At 43.8% G+C, this 27,530-nt stretch overlaps 1 protein-coding gene across 1 annotated transcript; it reads right to left on the reverse strand.

The window, feature by feature from the left end:
• Positions 1–5,783: 5,783 nt before the first annotated feature.
• dgcr8 (DGCR8 microprocessor complex subunit) lies at positions 5,784–26,832 on the reverse strand. The gene is made up of 14 exons (XM_017725214.2): positions 26,705–26,832; positions 22,742–23,762; positions 18,200–18,362; positions 16,883–17,025; positions 15,326–15,659; positions 13,230–13,427; positions 12,485–12,586; positions 12,294–12,392; positions 11,396–11,478; positions 10,015–10,115; positions 9,051–9,157; positions 8,816–8,943; positions 7,665–7,778; positions 5,784–6,364 (listed from the first exon to the last, which is right to left on the reverse strand). The coding sequence occupies exons 2-14, from the start codon at positions 23,432–23,434 to the stop codon at positions 6,281–6,283; spliced, it is 2,349 nt and encodes a 782-aa protein (XP_017580703.2). The 5' UTR covers positions 23,435–23,762; positions 26,705–26,832; the 3' UTR covers positions 5,784–6,280.
• Positions 26,833–27,530: the final 698 nt, after the last annotated feature.

Raw genomic sequence — 27,530 nt, forward strand, 5'->3', positions numbered from 1 at the left:
TTAGGCCCAAAGTAATCAATAAGTCCAATCAGAATATCTGTCATTTTAGCCTATTAGCCCAGCGTTAAGCCTGGACAACGAAGTTATTTGGCCAAATTATCATTCCTGCTGTGCAGCCTCCAGACTCCAGACTCTGTTTTCCTGCTCCAGCACAACTGACTGAACATATTAGCTACTCATTAGGACTTTAAAAGCAGGGGAAACGCTGAAGTGAGCAGGAGGAATTTAGAAATAGTAGCTTTCTGGAGAATAAAACCCAAAATGCCAGTATATATTCACCAAAGCCTTTGTTTCTTGCTAGTTTTGTAACTTGATGAGCCAGAAAACATTGAAAGGACTAATTATAGTGCTAAAGCTGAGGAAAACCTCGCTGATTTGGTCTGACGGGAATATTCGTTGAACTATTATGCTGTTAGCTGGCTAGCTAAGTAAACCAGCTACAATAAACAAACTTCTCCTCTTTGGCCCAAAGTCTTGTCATTTAAGCTGTAGAGAACCAGAGCCAGTTTATGAGGAGTCTGGCCTCTTCCTGTTTCCATTATTATATCAAAACCATGTCAGCAGAGGGCGCCCGCGAGCGCGTCCTAAACGAATGGGCGTGAATGGAGCTCAACAGCTAAAAACGAAACGTTAAAATAGCTTCTAATCACTCGCCCAGAACTTTCCTCTAATTTTAGAGAGTAGGATGGATCTTATCTATATGTTTCCTTTTTTCTACAGCAAACGGGTTTTGGGCAGCAGGGGGCGGGCTTTACTGCTAGAGCGTGATGATTAATGGGCGAGTGGAGCAGCTCATTGGCTGTTTGTGCTCTCTGATGTCATGAATATTCATGAGGAGCTTTTTTAAACTCCTACAACTTGAGTTTAAAAGCTCTTAAGAATAAAACAGCGGTGTTTAAATGTTTTATGCTGCTCTGTGTCAGGAAATTTTTACAGTAAAATATTTAACCGTTTATAAACTATGATTTTGCTCAAATGCTCCATATCAACCCATTCATTGTGGACTCGCTCGGGAGCGCCCCCTAGCGTCTGAGAAACCCGGCACACATCGCAGAGAGCGGGAATTCTCCTCACTCCAAGCTCTCTGGCAGCACTTGATTTAGAAATGCTTATGCAGTGCTTAGGCTAACCGTGCATTTCCTGAAATTAAGGTTCCTTGATGGTTCTTGGCTTGCGTGCAGGACAAACCTTCAATGGCTACAGAGCCAAAATGTGGAGGTTCTTTAAATTTGACCATATTTACAAATATGGTTCTTTAACCATCCATCATGAATATTTCTAGGGAACTAAAAAGCGGTTCTTCTTTGGAATTGCACTGAAGAACCCTTTTTGGGCACCTATATTTTTATGAATGGGTTGGCATCACGTTTATTTGCGCCTGCGCTGCTCGTTTAATGTTGAGTTGCATTAATTTTTTTCCAAATATTCAGCACAATGTAATTAAGATTGGAGATATTTCTTTCTAGAGAAACGTCCTGAGCCAGAATTGCTCACAGTGGTGGTGATGGGAACCAAACGTTACAAATGACATGAAACGTTTATGAATTCGCTCCCTGAGACAGATTTATGAAAGATCTGAGGAGGTTTTGGCCAAAAAAACGGATCTTCTGGAATAAATGTGTAGTGGAGAGGTACCTGTAGCGCACTGCGCGGCCAATTAGTGCCTCAAAAAGCTTTATATTTCACCGTTTCACCATCAGCATTTCACATATGAACTCAGAAGACTCATGTAGGTGCACGGGTCGTTTTGAATAGTAAATAAAAAGGCTATAGTTGTGATGTAGCCATGGTGACCCCTCTTCCTCATCTAAACGACTGAACTACGCAGGAATTTCAGTAAAATGACAAAATTCCCTTTTAATGGTTTGTAGATATGAAAGCGACCGGCTTCGGCGGTCTCAGTTACTTCTTCAATCACTTTTTGTACCTTGAAATTCTCTCTTGTACAGTGAAATAAATAAATAAATAAATAAAAATCACCCAGGTGGTCATGACAAGTTTATTTTAGTTGCATAAAGAAATCACTGGTGGTCAGCGATCATAAGTCACATAACGAGTCACTTTATTTTCATGTTTTAGGCAGCGTTACTCCTAGCGGAAAAAAAAATCATATACACACTCACACACACACACACACACACACACACACACACACACACACACACACACATATATATATATATATATATATATATAATTTTTATTTTTATTTTTAAAAAAAGCACATTTTCTCCACACAACTAAAACACGTTTGGCAAGACAGGACAGGACAGGCAGTAATCTGTGGATGTGAAGGAGAAGCACATTCTAAGCGAGTCTATCCTGCGGAACAGCAGCAGTCCTGTGCTCATCTACAGCCGGGAGGAACCCGGACTAGCGCAGTAAACATTCAAGCACACCAGCTAAAAGCACTTCACAAGGTCACAGTGCACCGCAGTGTCTGACTGTAGTTTTGTTCCAGCAGTTATTGCATTTTTTAAGGTTTTTTTTTTACCTTCGCACTTGTACCTAAGGTCTAAACGGGGCCCCTGAGGGGCCGTGGTTAAAAAAAAAAAAAAAATTGCCTTCCCTCGCAAAACGTATCCTCACCAGACTGCAAACGAAGGACCAGAGGGGCCCAACATCACCACCTACGCTCGAGCCGTTTGTTTTTTCACCTTAACTAACGTTAAAAGCTGTTTCCCAAGCTTCGGCAGGCTGTGCCGAGTTTATTCAGCTATTGTTCTCTGCAGCGTTCGAGTCACTAACAGCAGAATGCGATTTTGAGAAGCAACACTGCCTTTATACACTGCTCAAAAAAATAAAGGGAACACTCTAATAACACATCCTAGATCTGAGTGAATGAAATATTCTCACTGAATACTTTGTTCTGTACAAAGTTGAATGTGCTGACAACAAAATCACAAAAATCATCAATGGAAATCAAATTTATTAACCAGTGGAGGCCTGGATTTGGAGTCACACACAAAATTAAAGTGGAAAAACACACGACAGGCTGATCCAACTTTGATGTAATGTCCTTAAAACAAGTCAAAATGAGGCTCAGTACTGTGTGTGGCCTCCACGTGCCTGTATGACCTCCCTACAACGCCTGGGCAGCTCCTGATGAGGTGGCGGATGGTCTCCTGAGGGATCTCCTCCCAGACCTGGACTAAAGCATCCGCCAACTCCTGGACAGTCTGTGGTGCAACGTGGCGTCGGTGGATGGAGCGAGACATGATGTCCCAGATGTGCTCAATCGGATTCAGGTCTGGGGAACGGGTGGGCCGGTCCAGAGCTTCAATGCTTTCATCTTGCAGGAACTGCTGACACACTCCAGCCACATGAGGTCTAGCATTGTCCTGCATTAGGAGGAACCCAGGGCCAACCGCACCAGAATATGGTCTCACAAGGGGTCTGAGGATCTCATCTCGGTACCTAATGGCAGTCAGGCTACCTCTGGCGAGCACATGGAGGGCTGTGCGGCCCTCCAAAGAAATGCCACCCCACACCATTACTGACCCACTGCCAGACCGGTCATGCTGAAGGATGTTGCAGGCAGCAGATCGCTCTCCACGGCGTCTCCAGACTCTGTCACGTCTGTCACATGTGCTCAGTGTGAACCTGCTTTCATCTGTGAAGATCACAGGGCGCCAGTGGTGAATTTGCCAATCCTGGTGTTCTCTGACAAATGCCAAGCGTCCTGCACGGTGTTGGGCTGTGAGCACAACCCCCATCTGTGGACGTCGGGTCCTCATACCATCCTCATGGAGTCGGTCTCTGAGCATTTGTGCAGACACATGCACATTTGTGGCCTGCTGGAGGTCATTCTGCAGGGCTCTGGCAGCTCCTCCTGTTCCTCCTTGCACAAACCACTCCTTTATTGAGTGAGTCTTGCTAATCGCCAGTAATTTCCACCTGTTGTCTGTTCCATTTGCACAACAGCTGTGAAATTGATTGTCAGTGCTGCTTCCTAAGTGGCCAGTTTGATTTCACAGAAGTTTGATTTACTCTGAGTTATATTGTGTTGTTTAAGTGTTCCCTTTATTTGTCTGAGGTTAAGCAAAGCACCGCTTTCGCACGCGAGTGTAAATCGTTGCATAGTAATGCCACACATTTGTGAGGGAACGCAAAACATTTGAGGGGGAACGGGTCATGAACTTCTATTTATTTGTTTGTTGTTTGTATTTAAACCATGGGCCCTCAGGGGCTGCGTATGTCAACATATACATTTTGATCAATTTTCTATGCATCAACCTACAGTAACTATAAAAATGCATAAGACAAAGCTTTGGTTCGTACGGTTTCTCTTCAGCTATTGGATCTCATGTCGTGACTGGGCTTTGTTCCGAGGTTTTTGTTTTCCCTCCGTGGAAATATATTCACTATACCGGAAGTTCACTCAACACGCACAATCGACCATCAGAAAAGTATACATACCGGATTCGATCGGGTTAACACAACTCAGAAAAACGAAACAAGAGCTCATGCTAGACGTACGTTCTCCAAAATACCAAATATTATAACAAGGCGTGTTCTCACTCCACGGCACACACGTCACCAGGTAGCTTCACGAGTGACTCAAGTCAACAGGCTTGGCTTTTTATGCATTTTTTCCTCTCTATAATGCAACTAAGGCAACATTAAAACCCATTTATTTTCCTACACAAGAGCATCGTGACACATTTATCCACCAACAGCACTGAGCACGATAAGGATCTCCGTGACTAAAAGAAAAGTAACAGAAAACGCCAGAAATCTCGTCTCCTCGACGCTTCCTCCGCTGGAGACTACAGTACTCCGAGCCCTTGTGCTTGCGGTTCCTCTGCAGTTCTAACGGAAAGCAAGATGCTAGCTTGGCTGAGCAGCAGACTCATTTGCATGCCCACTGATATGTATTTATCCTGCATTTCCAAAAATTAAAAAAAAACAAAAAAAAAAAAAACACAATTTGAAGAAGAAGAAAAAAAAAAGTTGGGTTTCATTTCTTCCAACAAACTCAAACGTTTGTTCTCCGTAGAGATAAAAACGAAGAACTATCAAGAACTGTTGTGCTGCTGGCTTCAGGCATTGGAAATATATATTAGCAGGTAAACGTGCAAATTTAACACTACAGCTGGCCACAAGTCCTTCAGTAACCCTAACGTCCACTCCACTATGTACAGTGACGGCCACAAACCACAAAAAAAACGAGCTGGATTCCGCAGAGCGAGCTACTGTCGCACCACACAGGCTCACGTTGATTGAGTAAACGAACGAAATCTTCATTAAAAGGAGAAAAATGGCTTAAAGGAATTCCGATATATTCCAGTCATTCAGCGAGGTCTGGTGTGAAAATGGTTCAGACGTCTTTACAGTGGTGGTGATGGGAACCAGGCGTCGCCATGACAACAACACAGATATAGCCACTTATGGATATTTACCATCCAGATCCACCAGAGAACCTACACGAGTCTTGAGTTTATAGGGAACATTGAGCAAGGTAAAATAGTCATCAGTAAGAAAAGTTTTCTGTGGGGACTATTTTGCCTCACAGCACTCCGCATGTATCCCTCCACCCTGTATTCACACGTAATCCTAAAACAGTGTCTCTGCGTATTCAGACATTTCACGTGAGGGAGCTTTTAGAGGTGGACGTCTGGTTCCCATCACTACCACTGTGAAAAACTCTCACTCGGTTTCTTCACGCCAAACTACTCCGAATAGCCCCGTTTACTTGATCTTAACCCTTTAATTATACGGGAATTTTGAAAAACCAATGGAATTCCCCTTTCACATCTTAGGTAGGGCGCACTGGCTTCGGCGATTTTAGCACAAGCCGTATTGTTTCTTTGAAACTGAAATACTGATTTTTTTTTTGGTTTATTTTTAAGGGAAAGGAAAACTCCAGTAAGGAAACCTTTATTAATCAAAATCTAAAAGCCACAGAGGTTAAAAACACAATTGCAAGCACAAATTCAAATATTCAGACACAAAATATGCTTTAAAAATCATGTGGGCGTTCGCTTCGTTCGTCCGATAAAAAGCCCCTAAAGGCTGACGGCGCCTTAAAGTCGCATATAAAGAATGCATCTGGAGGTGCATGATGACATTCAGTCTACCGCTCACCAAGTGCATGCATCTTATTCTGAACACACGACTTAACTGACCCCAACAGATCAAATAAATATCTTGTGAATGCCGCTGCAATAAAATATAACTAATATTGCCGTTTGGCGCTAAAACGTAATGCATAATTCAGTAACAGTGACCACCTTCTGTAAAATCTCTGACTATTGGTCAGCAGGCTGATGGAGGGTCGCTAGACGTCAACAGTGCACAGGGGCTCGCTGCCTGGCTGAGCTGACTCCATGACGGTCATTTTGGGTTTCTTCCGTGTCTCCTCCTGTTTAAAAGAACAGAAGAATAAAAAACAGTTTTAGTGATTACTGATAACCTCACTTTCCTGACTGTAAAGATCCAAGGCTTTCTGAGGCTTTGAACCAAACGAATCCAACGCTTTGGACCATTCAAACCCGTCACGGTCACTACATTGTCGCCTGGTCTCGGTTATTGGTGCTGACCGCAAGGTTTGAAGCTGGTGAGAACGAAGCTACGCTTGCGCAGCAGGTAAAAGTGGCTCAGATCTGATTTTCCCCACCCAGTACGATTTTTTTGTTTGGCTGCTCACGTTATCTTTTAAATGTGATCCATTATACGTGACACTAATCTGAACAGATCAGCTCCTAAACTGACCGCATGCACAAAAGAGCACGGCGTCACGCGGCTCATCCAGAGATAAACAAACAATCGTGACGGCCAGCGAACGCCTGTCGCTCCTGGAGCTTCTGTTTCATCTTCACCGGCGTCGCAGGAGCGACTATGAAGTTCAAGCGGTTGACGGCTGGGCTCGTAAAAAGGGCGCGTTATTCAGCCACGGCCACGTCTTTGGTTCGTGTGTTCGGGTTCTTTACACCGTTCCCTGGCGCTGCAGCCTCAGGCTCCTTCGGCCGTTTCGCTCAAAGCCTCTTCAAACACGGAGCCGCTGCGATGAGTCTCCTAATTTTTTGCTACAGAAACACCAGCTTAGGTGTTTATGAGTCTCAGCCGCGTGAAATTATCACGAATGTCGAGTTGGACTGACGTTAAAGTCGCATGAATTCCGATCTGGCTGTTCAGACGGAGTCGCCTCGCCGCAGATCGGATACGGATTTCAGTCCCACGTATGAAAACGTCTCAAACCGGAATCGAAAAGGTCGGATTCAGTGTTTATCTGCTCACACTGACAGATCTGTGTCACACATGAGGAAGAAGATCAGATCTGGACCTCTTTTACCTGCTGTGGAAACGCAGACATTTTTCCCCAGTTGTTAGCTTTTCCAATCATGTTTAATCAGCAGAATACGGATTGGGCGCGTTCTCATTTTGTGTGTTGGAGCACATGCACGTGAAAGGAAGCAGAAAGCGCATTAATTAAGATATCATGGGTCTTACAGAAGCAGATTTTGTTGACTGCACTCAGAGTAGATGTGAATGATGTTTATTTGAGCTTGAGCTGTGTCCATCTCCAGCTACCAAGTAACAACAGCTAGGTGACCGTTAATCATGATTTTACGGCAAATTAATCGTCAGCTAAAATTTCATGGCTGTGAGAGGCTTAAGTGTAAAGTTAATGAAGTCAGCTCCCTGGTGGCTCTCAGACTTACCCTTTCTTTAGCCAGTTTCCTCATCTCCTCTTGAAGTTTGTTCAGAATGTGGAGGTTTGGCTTGTTCTTTTTGGCGTACTGCTGAAGTTCAATCACACTCTTGTCTGAATTTTCCTAAAGGAGGGCAAAAAAACAATTAAAGAGAACTGACGGTCAACCATCTGAATCGTATACACTCACCGGCCACTTTATTAGGTCCACCTTGCTAGTAAAAGGTTGGACCCCTTTTTCCTTCAGAACTGCTTTAATTCTTCATGTCAGACTTTCAACAAGGTGTTGGAAACGTTCCTCAGAGATTCTGGTTGGTTATTTGAGCTCCTGTTGCCTTTCTATCATCTGGAACCAGTCTGCCCATTCTCCTCTGACCTCTCACATCAACAAGGCATTTTCGTCCACACAACTGACCGCTCACTGGATGTTTCCTCTTTTTCGGACCGTTCTCTGTAAACCCTAGAGATGGTTGAGCGTGAAAATCCCAGCAGATCAGCAGTTTCTGAAATACTCAGACCAGCCCGTCTGGCACCAACAACCACGCCACGTTCAAAGTCCCTTAAATCCCCTTTCTTCCCCGTTCTGATGCTCGGTCTGCACTTCAGCAAGTCGTCTTGACCACCTCTACAAGCCTGAATGCAGTGAGCTGCGGCCGTGTGATTGGCTGATCAGCTATCTGTGTTAACAAGCAACTGAATAGCCGGTGAGTGTATATGTATATATACACTAATCAGGCATAACATCATGACCACCTCCTTGTTTCTACGCTCACTGTCCACTTCATCAGCTCCACTGACCGTATACTTTCACTCTGTAGTTCTACAGTTTCAGACTGTAGTCCATCTGTTTCTCTGATACTCTGTTACCCTGTTCTTCAGTGGTCAGGACCCCCACTGGGTGGTGGATAATTCACAGCACTGCAGTAACACTGACTTGGTGGTGGTGTTAGTGTGCGTTGTGCTGAGAATGATCCACCACCCAAATAGCACCAGCTCTGTGAGGGTCCATGGGGGTCCTGACAACTAGAGGCCTGAGCTGCACCTCCAGAGTCATGTTTTAAACGAGTATGCAGCAGCTTATAGCAGAACCCCAAATTCCCTCGTATCTTTAAGCCTGCCCCATGGCACCGATTCCCAAGTATGACTTTTTTTCTGTAATACCTTTTTCACCATCTTATTGCTCTCTCTGCCGTACATGCGCAAAAGAGAACCCCAGTTCTTCACGTGAGGATGCAGCATCTGGAGGATCTTCTGGGAGGCCAGCTGTTTGCCCACTCTCTTGTTCTTACCTTTAAAATACACAGGAAAGACCTCAGAATAGTAAAAATACATATAATTTCAATTAAGATGCATCATCAGTCCCGTTGAAACTGGTGGTGGTTGCATGCACACTTACACCACCCGCGTACGCTGTGTTTTCCACACGTCATCACGTATTCACTTTTCTGGTTCTTCCCTGGGATCACTTCAAACTTAATGCTGGTGTCACCCATCCCATGGTTTCTGTGGAAAAACAATACGTCAGCTTTTTTAGGGATGATAATGTTGCATAAAGAGTCTTTGACCAGCCACAGAAAACATGATCCTAAATTAATACTTAAGTTCTTGAACAGGGTGATTCACAAAGATTCATCCGATTTCAAAGTGCCCTATTTTTACAGCCGTGAGGAACCAATCGCACTCCAACTGTAAGAGGGGGTCATCGAGTTTCTGACTGCCTCCCTCAGTCTGAGAGGAGCTGAGACCCCAGAGCAGAACGTTCTGCGTTCTCCACGTCAATCAGAGTGAATCCGTCAGAACTGAGCAGCGGGATTTTCATCAGCAGTGAAGCTCCAGCAGCTCAGAGCGTTCGGCGCTGGTTCCACAGCACTGGATGATCTCCGAAATCCCACTGAAAGAGCCGTGAGAGCAGCGACGCCCGACACGCTCAGTCCAATCTGGGATGAGTTTGACTGTCGTCCGTACAGCTGGAGGAGGTTCAGACTGAGACCTTGTACAGTTACATAATAAACTTCACGCTCATTTAAACCGTTTACAGTTCACTGCACTGATCTGGAACGATTTACAAGAGAAATGAATCATTTTGAAATAGGATGCATCTTTTTGAATCACCCTGTATTACTTATCACCTGTCTGTAAAGCACTTGAGCTGCATGAAAAGTTTATCATCACTAGTATCATTATTATTATTATTATTATGCCAAATAACTCACAGGACTGCAACGAAAGACTAGAGCAGAAGATTTTAAAATGTTTCATCTAATGCACAAATTCATTGAGTAAGATGAAACATAAGCTGATGTAAGAGTCAGGATCATCAACATTTCCCAAGAGGTCACCTACATTCTGACCAGGCTCACCTCTTAAGGCACTCATGAAGGATCTGGTAAGGTGAAAGCAGGCCTGCCTTGTTGGTCAGTTCATACACCCTCGAATCTTCAATACTGATATGGTTAAAATACTGGGAGGAAAATGTGAAGAACTGGTTAATTCATATAAAAAAAAAAAAATGTACAAAAAATACATTAATGGAAAAGTGTGAACAAGAACAACTGCAAGACGACACTTGAAGAACAAATCATCACCGTCTGAACAAAACTTTGTATTTGGTTCATTTTTTGACCATTGATTTTCACATGGGATGAAAGATTCATGATGTATGGAGCAAGAGAGACGGTCCAAAATAGCTTAGAATTAAACACGTATGCATTAAATTCTATTAAAAGAAGATTTTTTCCCTCCTGAAAAGTTTGCAATTTGCAGCTATAAGGTTTTTGTCTGAGAGGCAATAAACACTGAAATGCCACTAAAAAAAATCAGATCATCTGTAACTACTATTATTTTTTATTTATTTATTTATTTATTTACTTACTTACTTTCCCTTTTCTACAATTTTTCTCTTTTTTTTTTGTTATTTATTTTTTCTTCCCCCCCCCCTCTATGTATACGTGTTCTTTTGAGTATGTATGTATTATGTTAGTATGTCTGGTATCGTGAGGGTTGGGGGGTGGGGAATACAGTGTGTTTCTTTTTTCTGTGATATAATATGAAAACAAAATAAATAAACCCTGATCCAAAAAAATATATATAAATAAATTAAAAAAAAAAAAAAAAAAAAAAATCAGATCATTTTCTTCTGCTTTCTTATTTTAAAACAGAAAACACCAGCGTGCATCTCAGTGAGCGCAATAAAAAAAAAAAAAAAAAAAGTTTTTGGTTTTTGAACTTTACTTCTTTTAAGATCAATGGGCTTCATCATGCACCAGTCTGGATTGGACTGCTCAAATACTTCACTACTGCTTGTCTGTAAAGAGTCACGTGTTAAAAAGGCACGTTTCAGTTGGGAGCGGACCGTGGCCCACAACTTTTGGTGGTCCGCTGTTGTTTGGCAGGGACGGGGTACAGGGATTAGAGTTCACACTATAGAGAAAGTTTTAATGGTAAGCACCAAACAAGGTAAAAAAAAGCACCTTTAGTGCTTCTAAGCTGCTAAGAAACCAGTCTGGTCAGGCTAAACTCCACTGTGCCATTCTAAAGTCTCTAAAATGACACTTCTACGATCTTGCAAGCTCCACTAAGCTGAAAATGGGAATGCCAATGCACATTTTCAACCTGAGGTTAAAAAAAAACAAAAAACAAAAAAACTTAGTGAATCGAGAAAAAACCAAACGGTGAATTTCTAACTCCTACTAAGCTCAGCTACAGCCCGAAAAACATCAGCACAGTGCAGTGATGCCGTACCTCCAGCTCATCTCCTTCTACTGGCTTTTCCTCTGACGTCTGCTTCACGAAGTCAGGGATGAGGATCTCCAGTGTCGCTCGAGCTGCCCAACGGAAAAGGACCAAAATAAATACGTATGCATAATGAATTCATAATTCAAGCCCAGAAGAAACCAACCCTACGCTGTACAACAGGACCTCACCAGCTTTAAAATGCTGAGGAAAACAGCAACAGGACTCGGAAGCTGAACGAATGTTGGACAATGTCAGGAGGGGCTCTACACTAAACAAAAACCTGCAGACATTGACCCACTGACCGTGACAATGAAGTAAGTCTAACACATGCTACAATGGATTTCCAATTAGAACAGTCCAAGGCCCTGTCGCCAGAATCTGGCGAATATCTGACTTCAGCTTCATATCACTGAAGAATTAGGGGGGGTGGTAATAAATAATTGCCCCCCTCTTTGAAGGCGTATGATCCCTAAATGTAACTAAAGCCCAGCAGTGAGGAGCTGAACTTTCCCCGCCTCTGCTGCCCCTGCAGACGGGCAGCTGTTAATGAAGTGATGCTCTTTTATTAGAGGGTCTCATTTCAGAGGGAAGATCTCAACCACTGCCCTGTAGCTCAGTTCTGAGTGGTGAGGGTGACCCTCGAAAACAAGGGGTACTGGTAAAAAGAAGAAATGGGATTGAGCCTTAGCCTTGGTTTAATTTAGGTCAGGGAAATCAACACCAACCAAATTTCCTGAATCCAGGTTAAACCTGGTCTGGGACTTTATTTTGCCAACCAACGAATCCTAAAGAAGGGATAAAGGTCCCTTTATATAAAAACTCTTTATAAAGAAAATCATGTCATCGCAAGTCCTCTAGAAAGACTTCAATCCAAACATGAACAATAACGTAAATCAGAAAGTACCAGCTTTATTCTTGGCAAGCTTTTTACTACTTGCAGTTCCTGTGCCGTATGTGACTCCGTCTATTATGACTGAGGCTCCAAAGGGTTCACTTGGGTTTTCTGGGGGTTAAAAAAAACAGAAAATGAGGCACGAAATCACAGCCATTAATCCACTGTGCAAAGCCAATGAGGTAATCAGTGAAAGATCTTACCACATTCAAAAAAGTTGTAAACTGGTCGGACCTTGAGCACACGTTGCATATATTCATGCAGGATGCAAACTTCTGACTTTCCATTGGGGTTGATGACAAACTCTAAAAGACGACAGGTCGGCAAATGAGATCATGATCTTTCCTCCCCGGGCAGCTAAGGGTGCTGCACCATTCAGTCAAGACGTAAACAAAGTCACTTAGAGTGGTGTGAAGTAAAACGGTTCACTGAAGAGAAACACACAAACTCAAATTTCATTGAAACGGTGGTGATGGGAACCAGGGGTCATGCTACAAGTTCCGGTATAGGCTTCTATTTTTCTCTATCCAAAATGACCAGCAAACCCACACATGACTGCTAACAGCTTGATGTGTTACTCTCTTCATGAACGGCTTGTTTTATGTGTTTTAGATCAAAGTCCTTGCACAAAAACGACGTCTCAGGCATCAGGCAGTGCATTCATAGCTGTCAAACCGTCCTGAAACCTTCGCAGCAAAAACATCATTTAACATGGTGAGTTTAGGGCGGTCATGACTAATGACCATTCAACCAAACCCGCGTACCCAAAACAGTAAATCTGAATTTAGTCAGTGGGTTATTTAGTAAGTGGGTTAAGTAGGCATGTGTCTATTTCTACTGTTTGACCCCTCTTTAAACTTCTGATCACCTCGATTGCCAAAATGATCCGTAAATAATTTGACTTCCAAAATAAATCAACAGCGACAGCCTCGGTGCGCCTCCTTTCACCTTTCTTAGTGGGGGCGTCCTGCACAGACAGCGTGATGAGCTTCTGATTGGCCGGCAGGATCGGCCTCTCCGACTCCGCCTGCTTCCTCTTCATGTCCCTGTTGAACTGCCGGCGCTCGGCCCACGTCCGGAACTTCTTCACAGTCACTTGCTCAAAGTCGAAGCATTTCTCTAGGTAGCTACGAAACTCTTCAATGTCTAAGAGGATTAGAGAAGAAGACACGGCACGTGAGGCATCACGCGAATGTTCCTGTAGGCTGCCAAATCCAATAAATCACCCCAAAAACGACTAAAGATTCTATCAACAGAAACTCCCTTTCTCAGGGTCAGACTTTCTTTGTAAGACTTTCTATGACCTTCTTAATAGGCAGTCATGGGCTGGAGGTTAGGGATCTGGCCCTGTGACCGGAAGGTCGCCGGTTCGATCCCCAGAGCCGACAGCACATGACTGAGGTGTCCTTGAGCAAGACACCTAACCCCCAACTGCTCCCCGGGCGCCGTGGATAGGGCTGCCCACCGCTCTGGGCAAGTGTGCTCACTGCCCCCTAGTGTGTATGTGGTGTTTCACTTCACGGTCGGGTTAAATGCGGAGATGAAATTTCCCCGTTTGTGGGATTAAAAAGTGTCACTTAAACTTAATACCAGCTGCGATGCTAATTACCAACTTAAAAGACTGAATTTTGGCAACAAACACTTACAAAAAAATTAGTATCAGCTGTCTCACAGGCGAACATACAAACACATTCCCATAGAGCAGGGTGCTCAATCCTGGTCCTGGAGATCTACTGCCCAGGAGAGCTCAGATCCAGCACACCTGGCTCTACTATTCAGACAGCCCTGAAGGCCTTCCCTACCTGGATCAGGTGCTGGATTAAGTAGAAGCTATACACCCGTAGGGTGGTAGATCTCCGAGGCCAGAACTGAGCATTAGTGTTTAGAACTTGTGTTGTTTCCATAAAACCTACAACTCTGTCTCCGTTGATGTGTTTCCTGCTTTGTTTTATTCCGTCTCAACTGAACGGATGAAAACACTTTGACACAGTCTACTTGGGATACAACATCAAAAAATAATCATAGAAAATTACTGCAGTCAGCTTAAATACCTGATTACTTAAAATAACAGATGATTTGTTGAAACACCTGTGATCAGGTGATTATGTAGAGATTGTGACAGGCCTAACCAAAAAACAACTAATAATATATACTGGATCATCAACTATATTTAGGGTAAATTTGTTTTTTTGATAAATCACTTCTTTAAATAGACAACGCTACTTTTCCTGTGTAAGAAATTCTGGATGAATACAGACTTGGTACAGTACATCCTGCGAAATGCCTCAAGTTAAGAATTTTAAGGCTTTGAAAGGTCCAATATACACACACACACACACTTTGAAGTTCTATAATTACAGACTGTAGTCCACCTGTTTATTCAGTGGTCAGGACCCCTATGGATCCTCATGGACCCTTACAGAGCAGGCAGAGCAGGTACTACTTGGGTGGTGGATCACTCAGCACGGCAGTATCACTGATGCTGTATTGGAGTTGTTAAACACTGTGTCCACTCACTGTCCACTCTATTAGACACCCCTACCTTGTCAGTCCACCTTGTAGATGTAAAGTCAGAGACGACAGGACGCTGCCCACAGGACGCTGTTGGCTGGATATTTTTGGTTGGTGGACTGTTCTCAGTCCAGCAGTGACACTGAGGTGTTTAAAAGCTCCAGCAGCACTGCTGTGTCTGATCCACTCAGACCAGCACAACACACACTAACACACCACCACCACGTCAGTGTCACTGCAGTGCTGAGAATGACCCACCACCCAAATAGTACCTGCTCTGTGAGGGTCCATGGGGGTCCTGACCACTGAAGAACAGGGTAACAGAGTATCAGAGAAACAGATGGACTACAGTCTGTAACTGTAGAACTACAGAGAGCAGCTATACAGTAAGTGGAGCTGATAAAGTGGACAGTGAGGGTAGAAACGAGGAGGTGGTCATGATGTTCTGCCTGATTGGTGTGTGTGTGTTAAACCTTTTAAAGATTTAGAATCAGACTCCCCAAAGTTCTCAAAGATCTTCATCTCCTTCTTACCAACGGACTCATCCTTGCACACCTCCACCTTGGCTCTGACCTGGCCCAACGCGCCCTGAGCGGTTTCACTCCCCTGGCTCTCCTTCTCCTCTGCAGTCTCCGTCGAGTCCGCCAGGTCGGTGCCAGACTCCTCGTGGGATCCGCTAGCCGAGCCCTCCTCCGGGGCAGTTGAGTCTGGCTCTTTAGCGCTCTCCACACCGTCTGAATCTATCTCCCCAGCCTTGACCGGAGACACCGTGTTGGGGGTAACCTCTCCGTTTTGCTCCCTTTTTTCCTGTTCCTTCATCTTCGTATAGTGCAAGCAGGGAATGCTACTGGTTGGAGGGTCGTGTTTCTAAAATCAGAGAAACGAGAGGCATGTAACTCAAACGCCAGGGTGACACGGACCCGCGCCATACACACACAGACAAATATGAATAAGTCACGCAGCAAAATTAAAATCAGCAATGAACCATATTCATGGCGTTACCCCCTTGATCCTTCAGAGCCATGTTAAATGGTTAAACAATAAGGGTATACAATATTTCAATATCTGAAAACATTTTCACGATATTTTGTTTTCCTGAGGTTTGATAAGTTGGAACAAAGGGAAAAAAAAAAGCACCAGAAGTGCCACATAAAAAAAATCCTACTGATGCAAAGATTTTTATTCAAAGCTTCTCATGCTGTGCTGCACTAAACCCACTTAAACTAGACGACTGTGCTCTCTATGTAATCGGACATGCAGCTGGTCAGGGTTCTTTAGGTACTGACATTATCTGCAGCATGCTTATATATCATCATACTGCTCACCCCTCAGTTTCCTTAAATATGGTTTTCACTCATGCCATTAGGTGGCACACAATGATTTGTTATTTAGTACATAAACTTCTGCATAAAATACAACACCAAAATTAACCACCATCATTTGCAAATCATTAAACGTAGAGAACACATCACCCTCATTTTCTCAGTGCTTAAAACTAGAATTAATTAACTTAAAAAAACTTAAGTTAAAAAAAAGGGCTCCATCACAAGAACGTGACACTCAAATCACGAAACCTCTCATTTGGACGCTGTGATGACACGCACCCTCCACTGATGTTCTAGCTGGTGGTGGAGCATCACAGACCCTGATGGTCATAAAGGGATATTAATCCAGCAGTGAGTGAAACGGTATGAGTGTCCCGATATTATTTCTCATTTATTTATTTATTAATTACTATAGATTAGCCTGCCCCAAGCACAGGAGGACAGCAGCGCCCATTCTGGACCTGATTCCATCCAAGTTAACAACAATCTTGTTGTTGCCACCATAATATTACCTAAGTCTTGGTAAACATCAGTGCAGGTGTGCTTCACCATCACCTTCATAACCTGTTCAGAACAAATTCTTAAACTACGTTTAGGATCTTTGCCAAAAGCGGCGCTGACATGAGTAAATGAGAATATCTGCTCATTTTTCATCTTCAAGTAATATTGTTTTCACTCTAAAAAGAGAAAAACGCTCTCAAAATCCGAACAAAGAGCGACTTGCGGGTCGAGCCCTTGGGAGAAAAAGTCGGACAGTCTGTTTACCCTGATGCTTCCTGTTCCGAGGAAGTATGGTCTGGACCAGGTCACGACCCTGGTCTCCCGGTGGAGGTAGACTGGAATGCCGGAGTTATGGAATGTCATGATCCAGCCATCAGGAAGAGGCTCTGTGGGTGGACGCCCGCGACCTGCACAGACACCCAGACCCCCTGTTAACATCAACTGGACACGTATGTTTACATTACCAGGCTGAAGTGGCACAAATCAGATTTTCTGCCCTGATGTGACTCAGATCTGGTGTTTTCAGGGCCGTGTGGACACAAATCTGATCTTTCCAAATCAGACCTGAGACACTTTCATATGTGGTCCTAGATCGGATACGTATCGGATTCGCTCAGATCGGAATTCATGTGCTTTGTTCCCGCTGCACCTGCGCCGCCATTCAGCGTTACCATGGCAACAGCGCCGACCAGACGTTAAAGCCTGTAAACGGTGGAAAAGCAGCTCATCCCACCCTTTTCTCCTCCGTCTGGCTCTAATAATGAAGCTGAGAGCTGATCAGAGTTAATGATCTTCTCAGCGAAGCTCGTTCTGCTCGTTAGTTTGTGCTGATGATGCAGTGATTCAGTCACGTGACGTTACTGAGCAGGAGGAGCTCATGAGGGTCAGTTCAGGAGCCTATTCATCACAATAATGACTTGAGTCACTGACCTAAACAGCCCAATCAAAATTTGAGACTTTTATGTCAATCCAACTCTACATTAGTCATAATTTTGCACTGCAGAGACCTCAAACGCGCACCAAAGAAGTGACTGCGCCCTTTTAATGGCACTCGAACACATTCTGGGTGATGAGCCCAGCTGTCAGTCAATGAAGTTTCACGTTGGCTCCTGTGATGCTGGTGAAGGTGAAGCTGATCCTCCAGGAGCGACTGGCGCTCGTTGGCGGTCACGATTGTTTACCTCCGGATGAGCCGTGAAAGTGATGCGGGTCGGTTTAGGAGCCGATCTGTTCAGACTGATGTCGCATACAGATCACATTTAAAAAAAACAGATCAAAAAAAATCTGATTCGGTGAGAAAATCAGATCCAGGCCACTTGTACCTGCTGTGTAAACGTAGCCTAACGAACACATCCTCTACAGAGAGCACGCTTCTGCACATTTTGATGGACAAATAGCACTTTATTCACTGAAACGAACACACTACAAACATGCAAAATAAAATTTTACAAGTTGGGTTCAATTTCTACTATTTCTATATTATTTATTCTCTGCAGAGGATAAAGTTACCAAATCTTCCATTCATCTGCTTTCAGTGCCCACCACTCAATTAGTTAAAAGCTCTGCGGAGACATGACTCACTCTTAAGAACGGTCTTAATTTTGGTCATCATGGGCTGGACGCCTGTCTCCCCGTCGGACTGGTGATCGCTGTCTCCTGCATATTTATCCTCGGCCAGACGCATCTTCTTGGGCACGGGCATGCCTTCCTCCAACAGCGCATCTACATCATTGTCAAAGTCCTCCTGGAAGAGAGCGCTGGTTAGTGACGGGCACGACCCAACGACTGAGCTGGGAGCAGAGAATCTACAACCAAGACCACTTGAGTAGTTTTAACTCAGAACGTTCACGATTGACCTCCAGGTTCCGCTCCTGAACAGCGCTCCGAGAGGGAGACCCTCGCTGATGGCAGCACAACCTTGGTCAAACGATGGTTAGTGACAAGCAGGGCGGCTACGATTACTTGATTAAAAAAAATAATAAATACAAACAAACAGCATCACAGAACAACACTGATCTTTCCTTAAAGCTCTCCCTTAAAGGGAATGATGAGAAACGCCCCGTTCAAGAGAAACTTACCGAGTCAGAACTGTTCACAGTGGTGGTGATAGGAACCAGACGTCCCTCTAAAAGCTCCTCGCGGAAAGTTACTACATGAAACGGTTATGAATTCACTGCCTGATGACCCGAGACGCTGCCTGCATTTACATGCCCTCAATAATCCAATCACAGTCAGATTTCTGCAGTTATCTTATCGAAATGGTTTATGGTTATGTAAACAGCTCGCTCTGATTTTTTAGATCGGAGAAAGGTGTAGAAATCTGAAGAAGAAGTCAGTTAGAGGCTGGATTTGAGCTCAGTAGTCAGATTTCTCCGTGAGCTCTTACTCTGATTTCTTTCGCTTTCCTCAGTCTGAGCATGTGCGAAAACAGACTGCGGTACCGGAAATAAGCGAAACACTGAAACCAAATACATTCTCAAGAAATGAAGGATTTAAATATTCTTCTTCTTCCAGATGATGTTCGTTCATATTTTCAGCTGAAGCGGTGTGAAGTTTTACAACAAAGCCACAGCCTGAAGTTTGAGTTTTACATCGCATCTTCTGTGAGTTTACTGGCAGAAATCTGATTACTGTCTGACTCTTGTAGACCTGGAGCTTCCCCAAAATCGGATTTTCTGCAGTTATCAGATTCTTACGTGCACGTAAACGCGCTCGATCTTCACAATAGCTTTGGTCTAAAACACATTTTAATCATTTGACTTTTAATCATTTAATCCAGTCACAGTGGAGGGATACGTGCAGGGTGTTGAGCCAAAATAGTCCCCAAATAAAACATTTTTTCAGATTTTCCACTATTTTACCATCATCAACATTCCATACAAAACTCAGATGACACCCGGTTCTGGATAGAAACCAAAACAGCTGTGTTTCAGAACCATAACGTCTTTTTCTCTCCTTAGCCACTCGGGTTCGTGAACCGCCGCCCTCTTCAGGACAAGTTATTATTATCGCTCTAGTTTGGACGTCACTTTGAAAGTGCCTGTTGATTATTTTTCTATTGCTGAAGTTATTAATTAAGGTGATTGTTTATTAAGGAGTCTGTCTGAGTTCTGCTTCATCGTTATGCTGCTAGTTTCTCCAAAAGTAGGAGATCCAATTCATTTAAGCCGATTATTTTTTTTAATTGAGTAACCGTGACAGCCCTAAAGTTCAGTTCACAGCATACAGTGCATGAACACTACATACTTTAAAAAGATGGTGCTTCAAGGGTTCCTTAGTAAGAAAGTGGTTCTATATAGAACCGTGAACACTCATTTTTTTCTTTGCATGACTAAAGGGTTCTTTATGAAAAGGCTCTTCAGATTGCTGGAGATATACCTATATTAGAACCTTTTAGAAATGCATTCTGTATATACCCAAAAAAGACAGTTCTGTAAGGGGTCTTTAGTGAAGAATTGGGTTCTAAATAGAACCACGAACACCCAGAACACCCTTTGCATGATGAGTGCTGTAGATGGTTCTATATAGGATCTTTTTGAAAAAGGTTTCTACACACGTTCTCACAACAGATTAGTAAAGAAATGGTTCTAAATAGAACCCTGAACACTCAAAGGACCTTTTGCGTATTCAAAGGGTTCTTTGCACTGTAAAAGAGTTCTTCAGATTGTTGGCGATTGTGCTGTGTATAGTTCTACAGAGTACCTTTTTGAAAAGGGTTCCTCTACTGTTACAGTGTCAAGTTTGTTATAGTAAAAGAAACCTTTCTGGCGCTACACAGAACCCGTTTCATAAAGATTCTACACAAATCCATCTACAAAATATTCTCCATAAATCTGAAGAACCCTTTACTCATTCAAAGGGTTCTTCGAGTGTTAATGTTTATATACAGAACCATTTTCCTTACCAAAAACAACCATCATTTTTATGTGTAGCATCAAAAAGGGTTCTGCTATGATGATGATGTCAGGCTTGTTACAATACAAAACTCGTTTTGAGTGCTATATAGAACCCTTTTCAAAAAGGTTCTATAGAGAACCATATACAGCACATCCTCCGTCAATCATAAGAACCATTTAATCATGCAAAAGGTTCTTTGAGTGTTCACGGTTCTACATACAACCACTTTCTTTACTAAAGAACTTCTGAGGAGCCATCATTTTCAAGAGTGTAGGGATGCACTGATACGAGGACTTTGGGCCAATAATCAGGGTTTTTATAGACACATCTGTCCAGGCAGACACACACACACACACACACACACACACACACACACATCTGTAAAATGCAGAAATTCATATCATCAATATTTTGGTACAGCAACCAATCATGGTCTAAACATTCTGCTCTTCCCGATTATGATTTACAGCATTTGGCTGATGCCCTTATCCAGAGCAACTTACAATGTGATCATTTCACACAGGGAGCTGAAGGTGGTGTTAGGAGTCTGCCCAAGGACTCTTATTGGTATAGTGTAGGGTGTTTACCCAGGCGGGGCACTGAACCCCAGTCTACAGTGTAGTAGGTAAAGGTAGTGTTAGGAGTCTGCCCAAGGACTCTTATTGGTATAGTGTAGGGTGTTTACCCAGGCGGGGCACTGAACCCCAGGCTACAGCGTAGTAGGTGAAGGTGGTGTTAGGAGTCTTGCCCAAGGACTCTTATTGGTATAGTGTAGGGTGTTTACCCAGGCGGGGCACTGAACCCCAGGCTACAGCGTAGTAGGTGAAGGTGGTGTTGTGAGTCTTGCCCAAGGACTCTTATTGGTATAGTGTAGGGTGTTTACCCAGGCGGGGCACTGAACCCCAGGCTACAGCGTAGTAGGTGAAGGTGGTGTTGTGAGTCTTGCCCAAGAACTCTTATTGGTATAGTGTAGGGTGTTTACCCAGGCGGGGCACTGAACCCCAGTCTACAGTGTAGTAGGTGAAGGTGGTGTTAGGAGTCTTGCCCAAGGGCTCTTATTGGTATAGTGTAGGGTGTTTACCCAGGCGGGGCACTGAACCCCAGTCTACCGCGTAGTAGGTGAAGGTGGTGTTAGGAGTCTTGCCCAAGGGCTCTTATTGGTTTAGTGTAGGGTGTTTACCCAGGCGGGGGACTGAACCCCAGTCTACAGTGTAGTAGGTAAAGGTAGTGTTAGGAGTCTTGCCCAAGGGCTCTTATTGGTATAGTGTAGGGTGTTTACCCAGGCGGGGCACTGAACCTCAGTCTACAGTGTAGAAGGCAGAGGTGTTACCCACTACACTAACCAACCACATTATTAAATATGCCAGCACCTGTATTTATAATATCAACCGATACCTGACATTATTCCAATATCACTGTGCATCCCTAACAGGCATAGGTTATAATGAATAGTGTAAGGCCCGATCCCATTCCACTGCCCCAGGCATTAGTCCAGCTACACCATTTAAGGTGGAATTAAGATAATCCTTTATTCTCAGTGTTACAGCAGCAAAGGGACAGCAATGTACTCAAGAAAAACTAACAAGAGGAGAATTAACAAGCAAGTATTTAACTTTGTTAGGTACTTAAGGCTTTTTACAGTTTACTTGTTACTATATAGATCATATATATTAAAACTAAACATTAAAAAAATGGATAAATATATTGATAAATATTGATAAATTAGTTCTTCGTTAAAAAATGAAGAACTAAAAAAATGTAATAAGCAAAAATATTCAACTGGAAAATCTGAAGGAGAAACTGGAGAATATCTGACTTCAGCTTCATATCACTGAAGAATTAGGGGGGGTGATAATAAATAACTGCCCCCCTCTTTGAAGGCGTATGATGCCTAAATGTAACTAAAGCCCAGCAGTGAGGAGCTGAACTTTCCCCTCCTCTGCTGTCCCTGCAGACGGGCAGGGTCGCCTACAGAGCGGCGCTAGTAGCTGTTAATGAAGTGATGCTCTTTTATTAGAGGGTCTCATTTCAGAGGAAAGATCTGTAGCTCAGTTCCCAGGGGTCAGGGTGACCCTTGAACACAAGGGGTGGGGGTAAAGAGAAGAAATGAGATCGGGCCGAAGACTTTAACGCTTATGTTTGAAAAAATACGAAAAAAATGTAGAGACTGAATAAAATATCTGAAGATCTGGAGGCTGACGAAACCAACCACCACCAGAGACGTACCTCGTAGGAGTAACTGAGGTCCTCCTCGTTGGCCTGCTCCTGCTGCACTATCATCTCAGAGGTGAACTCGCTCTGCTCGCCGTCGTCCGCTTCCAGGAAGTTCTCACTGAAATCCTCCAGCTCGTCCAGCACGGCGAACTCGACTTTGTTCTCCTGGTCGGCCTCGGGTTCTTCGCTCTTCCTATCTAGGCCGCCTGCGCCTGAGCCGGCCTGCCCGGCTCCCTCCCCTAGACCGTCATGCACCTGACCGTTCCCTAGGTCCTGCTCTCCTTCGCCTATCTGCCCTAAGCCTGTGTACAGAACCTTCCTGTCTTTGCTTTTGCTGCTGTCGCTGCCAAAGCTGACGCTGATCTTAACGTCTCTGAGGAGCTTAAGGTCGGGGAGGAATTTGGTAACGGGGGGCGCGTGGCGGGCGGTTCTAGGGCACGAGCCGCCGGGGCCGCCGGGGTCGCCGGAGTCGTCGGCCGCGCAGCGGCTGCTAAAGGACGAGTGGCCCTTGGAAAGGAGCGGCGCGTCCCTGTCCTCGGCCGGGGTGAGCGCGGGTCCATCACCACCAGAGCTAACGTCCATTTCCTCGGCGTCACTGGACGTTTGCAGGGGAGGTGGTGGAGGTGCTTTACACATACCGTTCCCCGACCCTTCATCATCGGGAGGATCCAGCGGGAGAGGGGGCAAGAACTCACTGAAATCCATTGTCCAATTTCTAACAAACACCCAAAAGCGTCTTGATGAAATGCCTAGGGATAATTGAGCGAGAGATACCTGCCTCCCTTATTAACGTATTAAAACCAATAATTAAAAGCCCACCTACGCAGCTAAAAGCCCCACACGGCTTTTAAGACAGAACGCTCATGTGCAGATCAGTGATGGATACGCTAAGCTGACTACATTGTTCTTTTCATTAATGTAGACAGCTTTTTACAAGTCACTGTCTCAATTATTGGAAATCACAATGCATTCAGCTTAAACCTGGCCCTCTTCTACGCACTGTCCATCCTCGCCGGCCGTCCTTCTGCCAGAGCTGGAAGAGGTCAGACAAGAGGAGAGAGGAGGTCAACATGTTACAGGACACACCACTCAGCACATTCAGTCATCAACACACTGGCCTTCCTTTACCGGTGGAACCGATCACGGACCTTACTCAATAACATATAGCACTGGGGAACATCTTGCACATGACTGAAACCGTGAGAAGGTTCTTCAGAGAGCAGCAGTGCTGTAGATGGTTCTGTAAAGGATCTTTCTGAGAAGGTTCCTACAGGCGTTCTTTAAACAGGTGGTTCTGAAAGGGTTCTTTAAAAGAAAACACAAATCCATGAACACTCTAAACCCCTTTGCAGGATGAAAGGGTTCCTTGCACTGGGAAAGACTGTTGGAGACCGTGTTGTCTATGGTTCTTTATAAAAAGGGTTCTTCCACTATCACGATGTCAGACTTGGTACAACAGAAGAACCCTTCTTGGTGCTATCCAGAACCCTCTTCATTAAGACCCCGTAGAAAAGCATCTACAGCGTAATCTCCGCCAACCTTAAGAACCCTTTCACGATGCAAAGAAGCCTTCAATCAATCAAAGGGTTCATTGCGTGTTAAGGGTTCTACATAGAACCGTTTTCTTTACTAAGAACACTTGAGGAACCATCATTTTTGTGTGTATATATGTACACACACGCAACCATTTTCTTTACTAAAGAACCCTTGAAGAACCATAATTTTCAAGTCTGTACTTAAGGTTGTTTGCTGTACACACCTAAAAAGGTTCTTCATGGGTTCTTTAATTAAAAGAAAAAAAATTATTAAAAGTAATATAAGGAACCATGAACACTCAACGAACCCTTCGCACGACCAAAAAGTGCTTTGCATCGCAAAAGCTTTCTTCAGATTGTTGGAGAACGTGCTTTGTACGGTTCTATATAGAACCTTTTGGAAAAGGGTTCTTCTATTAGTACACGTCACCCTTCTTGGTGCTATACAGAAGCCTTTTCATTAAGATTCCATATAAAAGCATCTAGAGCGTATTCTCTTAACGTTAAGAACCCTTTCATGATTCAAAGAACCTTTCACTCACTCAAAGGGTTCTTTGGGCATTAAGTGTTCAACACAGAACCGTTTTCTTCACTAAGAACACTTGAGGAACCATTGTTTGTGTGTAGCACCAGAAAGGGTTCCGCTATTATTACGACATCAAGCTTGTTATGATTCAAGAAATCTGACCGGTGCTATGTAGAACCCTTTTCAGAAAGGTTCTATATAGAACCACATACACCACATTCTCCATCAAGCGTGAGAACCATTTAATCGTGCCGAGTTCTTCCAGTGTTTATGGTTAATAACGGAACTGACTGCATACGGTACTCGATAACACAAATACAGCACTGGGAAATATCTCGTGCACGGCTCTAGATCCGGCTGGCCATTACAGACTTAAGAGGGCCACGATCTAGAACACGCCTGCCCAAATCTGGTCAGTGAGAACGTCTTTTTTCACATACTTTAGACTCAAAGTCGAAATGTTATAAAATCAAAGTACAGACAAAAAATATTTCTCTACTGTAAACGTTTGTCTTTTTGGGCCTCGGCCCACCACCAACACTACAGAACCAAATATTTGGGCACCCCCTGTTCTACTAAGGCAGCTTCAACCTCGAGACCACCGGTGGGTCCAAACCGCACTCGGTCATGTTCTTCATAACGTTCATATTCCATGAGCTCCATTCAGAAGCTGGGCGTCGTGTGAGGCTGTAGCTCTTCTCTCCAGTCTAATAGACGGTGACGTCATTTTAAACCCTTATAATAAAAGAAGCTGAACTCAGTTTGTTTTTCTACTGAAAGTCGACCCGTTTTTCCCCAAATCTGGGCTCTAAACTATAAACAGACGGCGTCTAAATAAAAATTTACATTCATTTCATGCAGTTACTGAATAATTTGCCTTACGATTTGCTCACGAAAAAATTCAGACGGACAAACCAGAATATGGCCTGATTAATAAGAAGTTAATCAGTGATTATTAATCAATGACTGCCTACTTGATTTGATTTCGGTGGAAAGTCTCATTGATTATGATCAATACGCTGAAGGCTGTGGGCTGGATGCATCAACCATACTGCTGAACGGAGGCGTATTGATCAAGTAAAGGCATATTATACAGGTACATTACAGTAATATGCTACTACGTCTCGCGCCGTTACGAATCATTTACATTTTACTGAACTCAATCCCTTCAAAAACCAGAACGGACACTCTAGAAAAGCCCATCAACAAACCGATTCGTATCAATTAAGCCTACAAACCGACTTTTAATTTAACTAAGCTGTCAATTCAGGACTGTACTAACTCATTTCTGTCCATTTGAACCGAAAACCAAATATTTTCACAATTTTGCTCGCAAATATTCCACGATCATTGACAGTGTGAAGAATCATATCAATAACGCATGACAAAGAAGAATCGTTTAGACTGATTCAGTTGGACACTTCAGCGAGGAACCGCGAATCGCCGAGATGAATCGTATTTTGATTATCGGAAATATCGAATCGTCGGTTTGCAGATTAAAATCGTTCGGGATTGTGTCCAACAACGTGCTGTAAGGTAAATCGATAATAAAGAGACGCGATAAAGGCTCTGGGAACCAAAATGCGCCGACATTTGTGAGACAAACGAACCAAAAGCAGCGCAAAATTCACAAAATCCGATTCAAAGCTCAAATTTTTCGCGCCGTGTAAACCTCAGCCAGACATCCATCCACTAAACACGTCGATTTAACGCTGGATTGACGGATATTTTAACGGCGAGTCCGTGAAACGCGGCGACCGCAGGACATCAGCTCATGATTAGCGAGCGGCTAATGATGGAAAGCTAACGGAGCTCAGACGCGCTAAAATCGACATAAAGCGGCGATGGCACGGCGATTTGGGCCAAACGAACGGCCAGCAGTGCCCTAAATAAAGTCTGCGTATGCTTACCCACCTATCTAAAACCAAAACTATCAGAGAATCTTCAGGCGGTCACGTTAATTTTCCCGTTTTTGCAGGACTCAGGCGGCCACCCGCCTCGCTCCGCCATCTTCTATCGCCTTGGTAGCAACTCGTGAACGAATCGACTCTCCTGAATCGGATCTTCCCAAATGAATCGATCGAACCGACTCTTACTTAAAGCGATGACGTTGAGCAGGTCTTTGTTGTATTAAAGGACAAATCCACCTATTTTTTTTTTTTAATCTGTGTAATTCATTGTTTTGGATGTACACAAACCCCCTCGGTGTGGTTTGATGTCAGATGATTCATTCTAGACTCTGATGTCTTTACAGTGGGGGTGATGGGAACCAGGAGTCGCCTTGACTACAACACGAATATAGCCACTTTGTTTACCATCCAGATCCACCAGAGAACCCGCACGAGTCATCTGACGTTTTATATGTGATATTGGTGGGAAAATATGCATTTTTCTTGTGGGACCGTTTTGCTTTATAACGCTCTACATGTACCCCTCAGACGCAAATAGCTCTTCAAGTGTACGTTTCAGGCCAAAACTCTCTCTAAAGTGCTGAAAAGCAACGCGTGAGACATCAGAAAGTGCACTCACAAGCATTTTATGTGGTCGCTTCTTGCGAAGGAGCTTTTATAGGCGTTGAACACGTCGGACGTCTGGTTCCTATCACCATCACTGTGAACGGTTATGACCGTGAGGTTCTCTAGATCTGAGCATTTTCTCTTCTCCTTCTACCCGGCAGCTCCGTCTCCAACATTCTTTGCCCAATATATCCACTATTCCTCCTCAACACATGTCCAAACCA

This window comes from Pygocentrus nattereri, chromosome 20 (assembly GCF_015220715.1).
Source record: "Pygocentrus nattereri isolate fPygNat1 chromosome 20, fPygNat1.pri, whole genome shotgun sequence".
In the NCBI taxonomy this organism is placed as follows: Eukaryota; Metazoa; Chordata; class Actinopteri; order Characiformes; family Serrasalmidae; genus Pygocentrus; species Pygocentrus nattereri.

Coding starts and splice junctions, on each gene's coding strand:
- dgcr8 (XM_017725214.2), bottom strand. CDS start 23,434: ATGGATTTCAGTGAGTTCTTGCCCCCTCTCCCGCTGGATCCTCCCGAT. Junction 11,479..12,293: donor GCTTGCCAAGAATAAAGCTG/GTACTTTCTGAT, acceptor TCCGTTGGGCAG/CTCGAGCGACACTGGAGATC. Junction 8,944..9,050: donor ACACAGCGTACGCGGGTGGT/GTAAGTGTGCAT, acceptor TGTATTTTAAAG/GTAAGAACAAGAGAGTGGGC.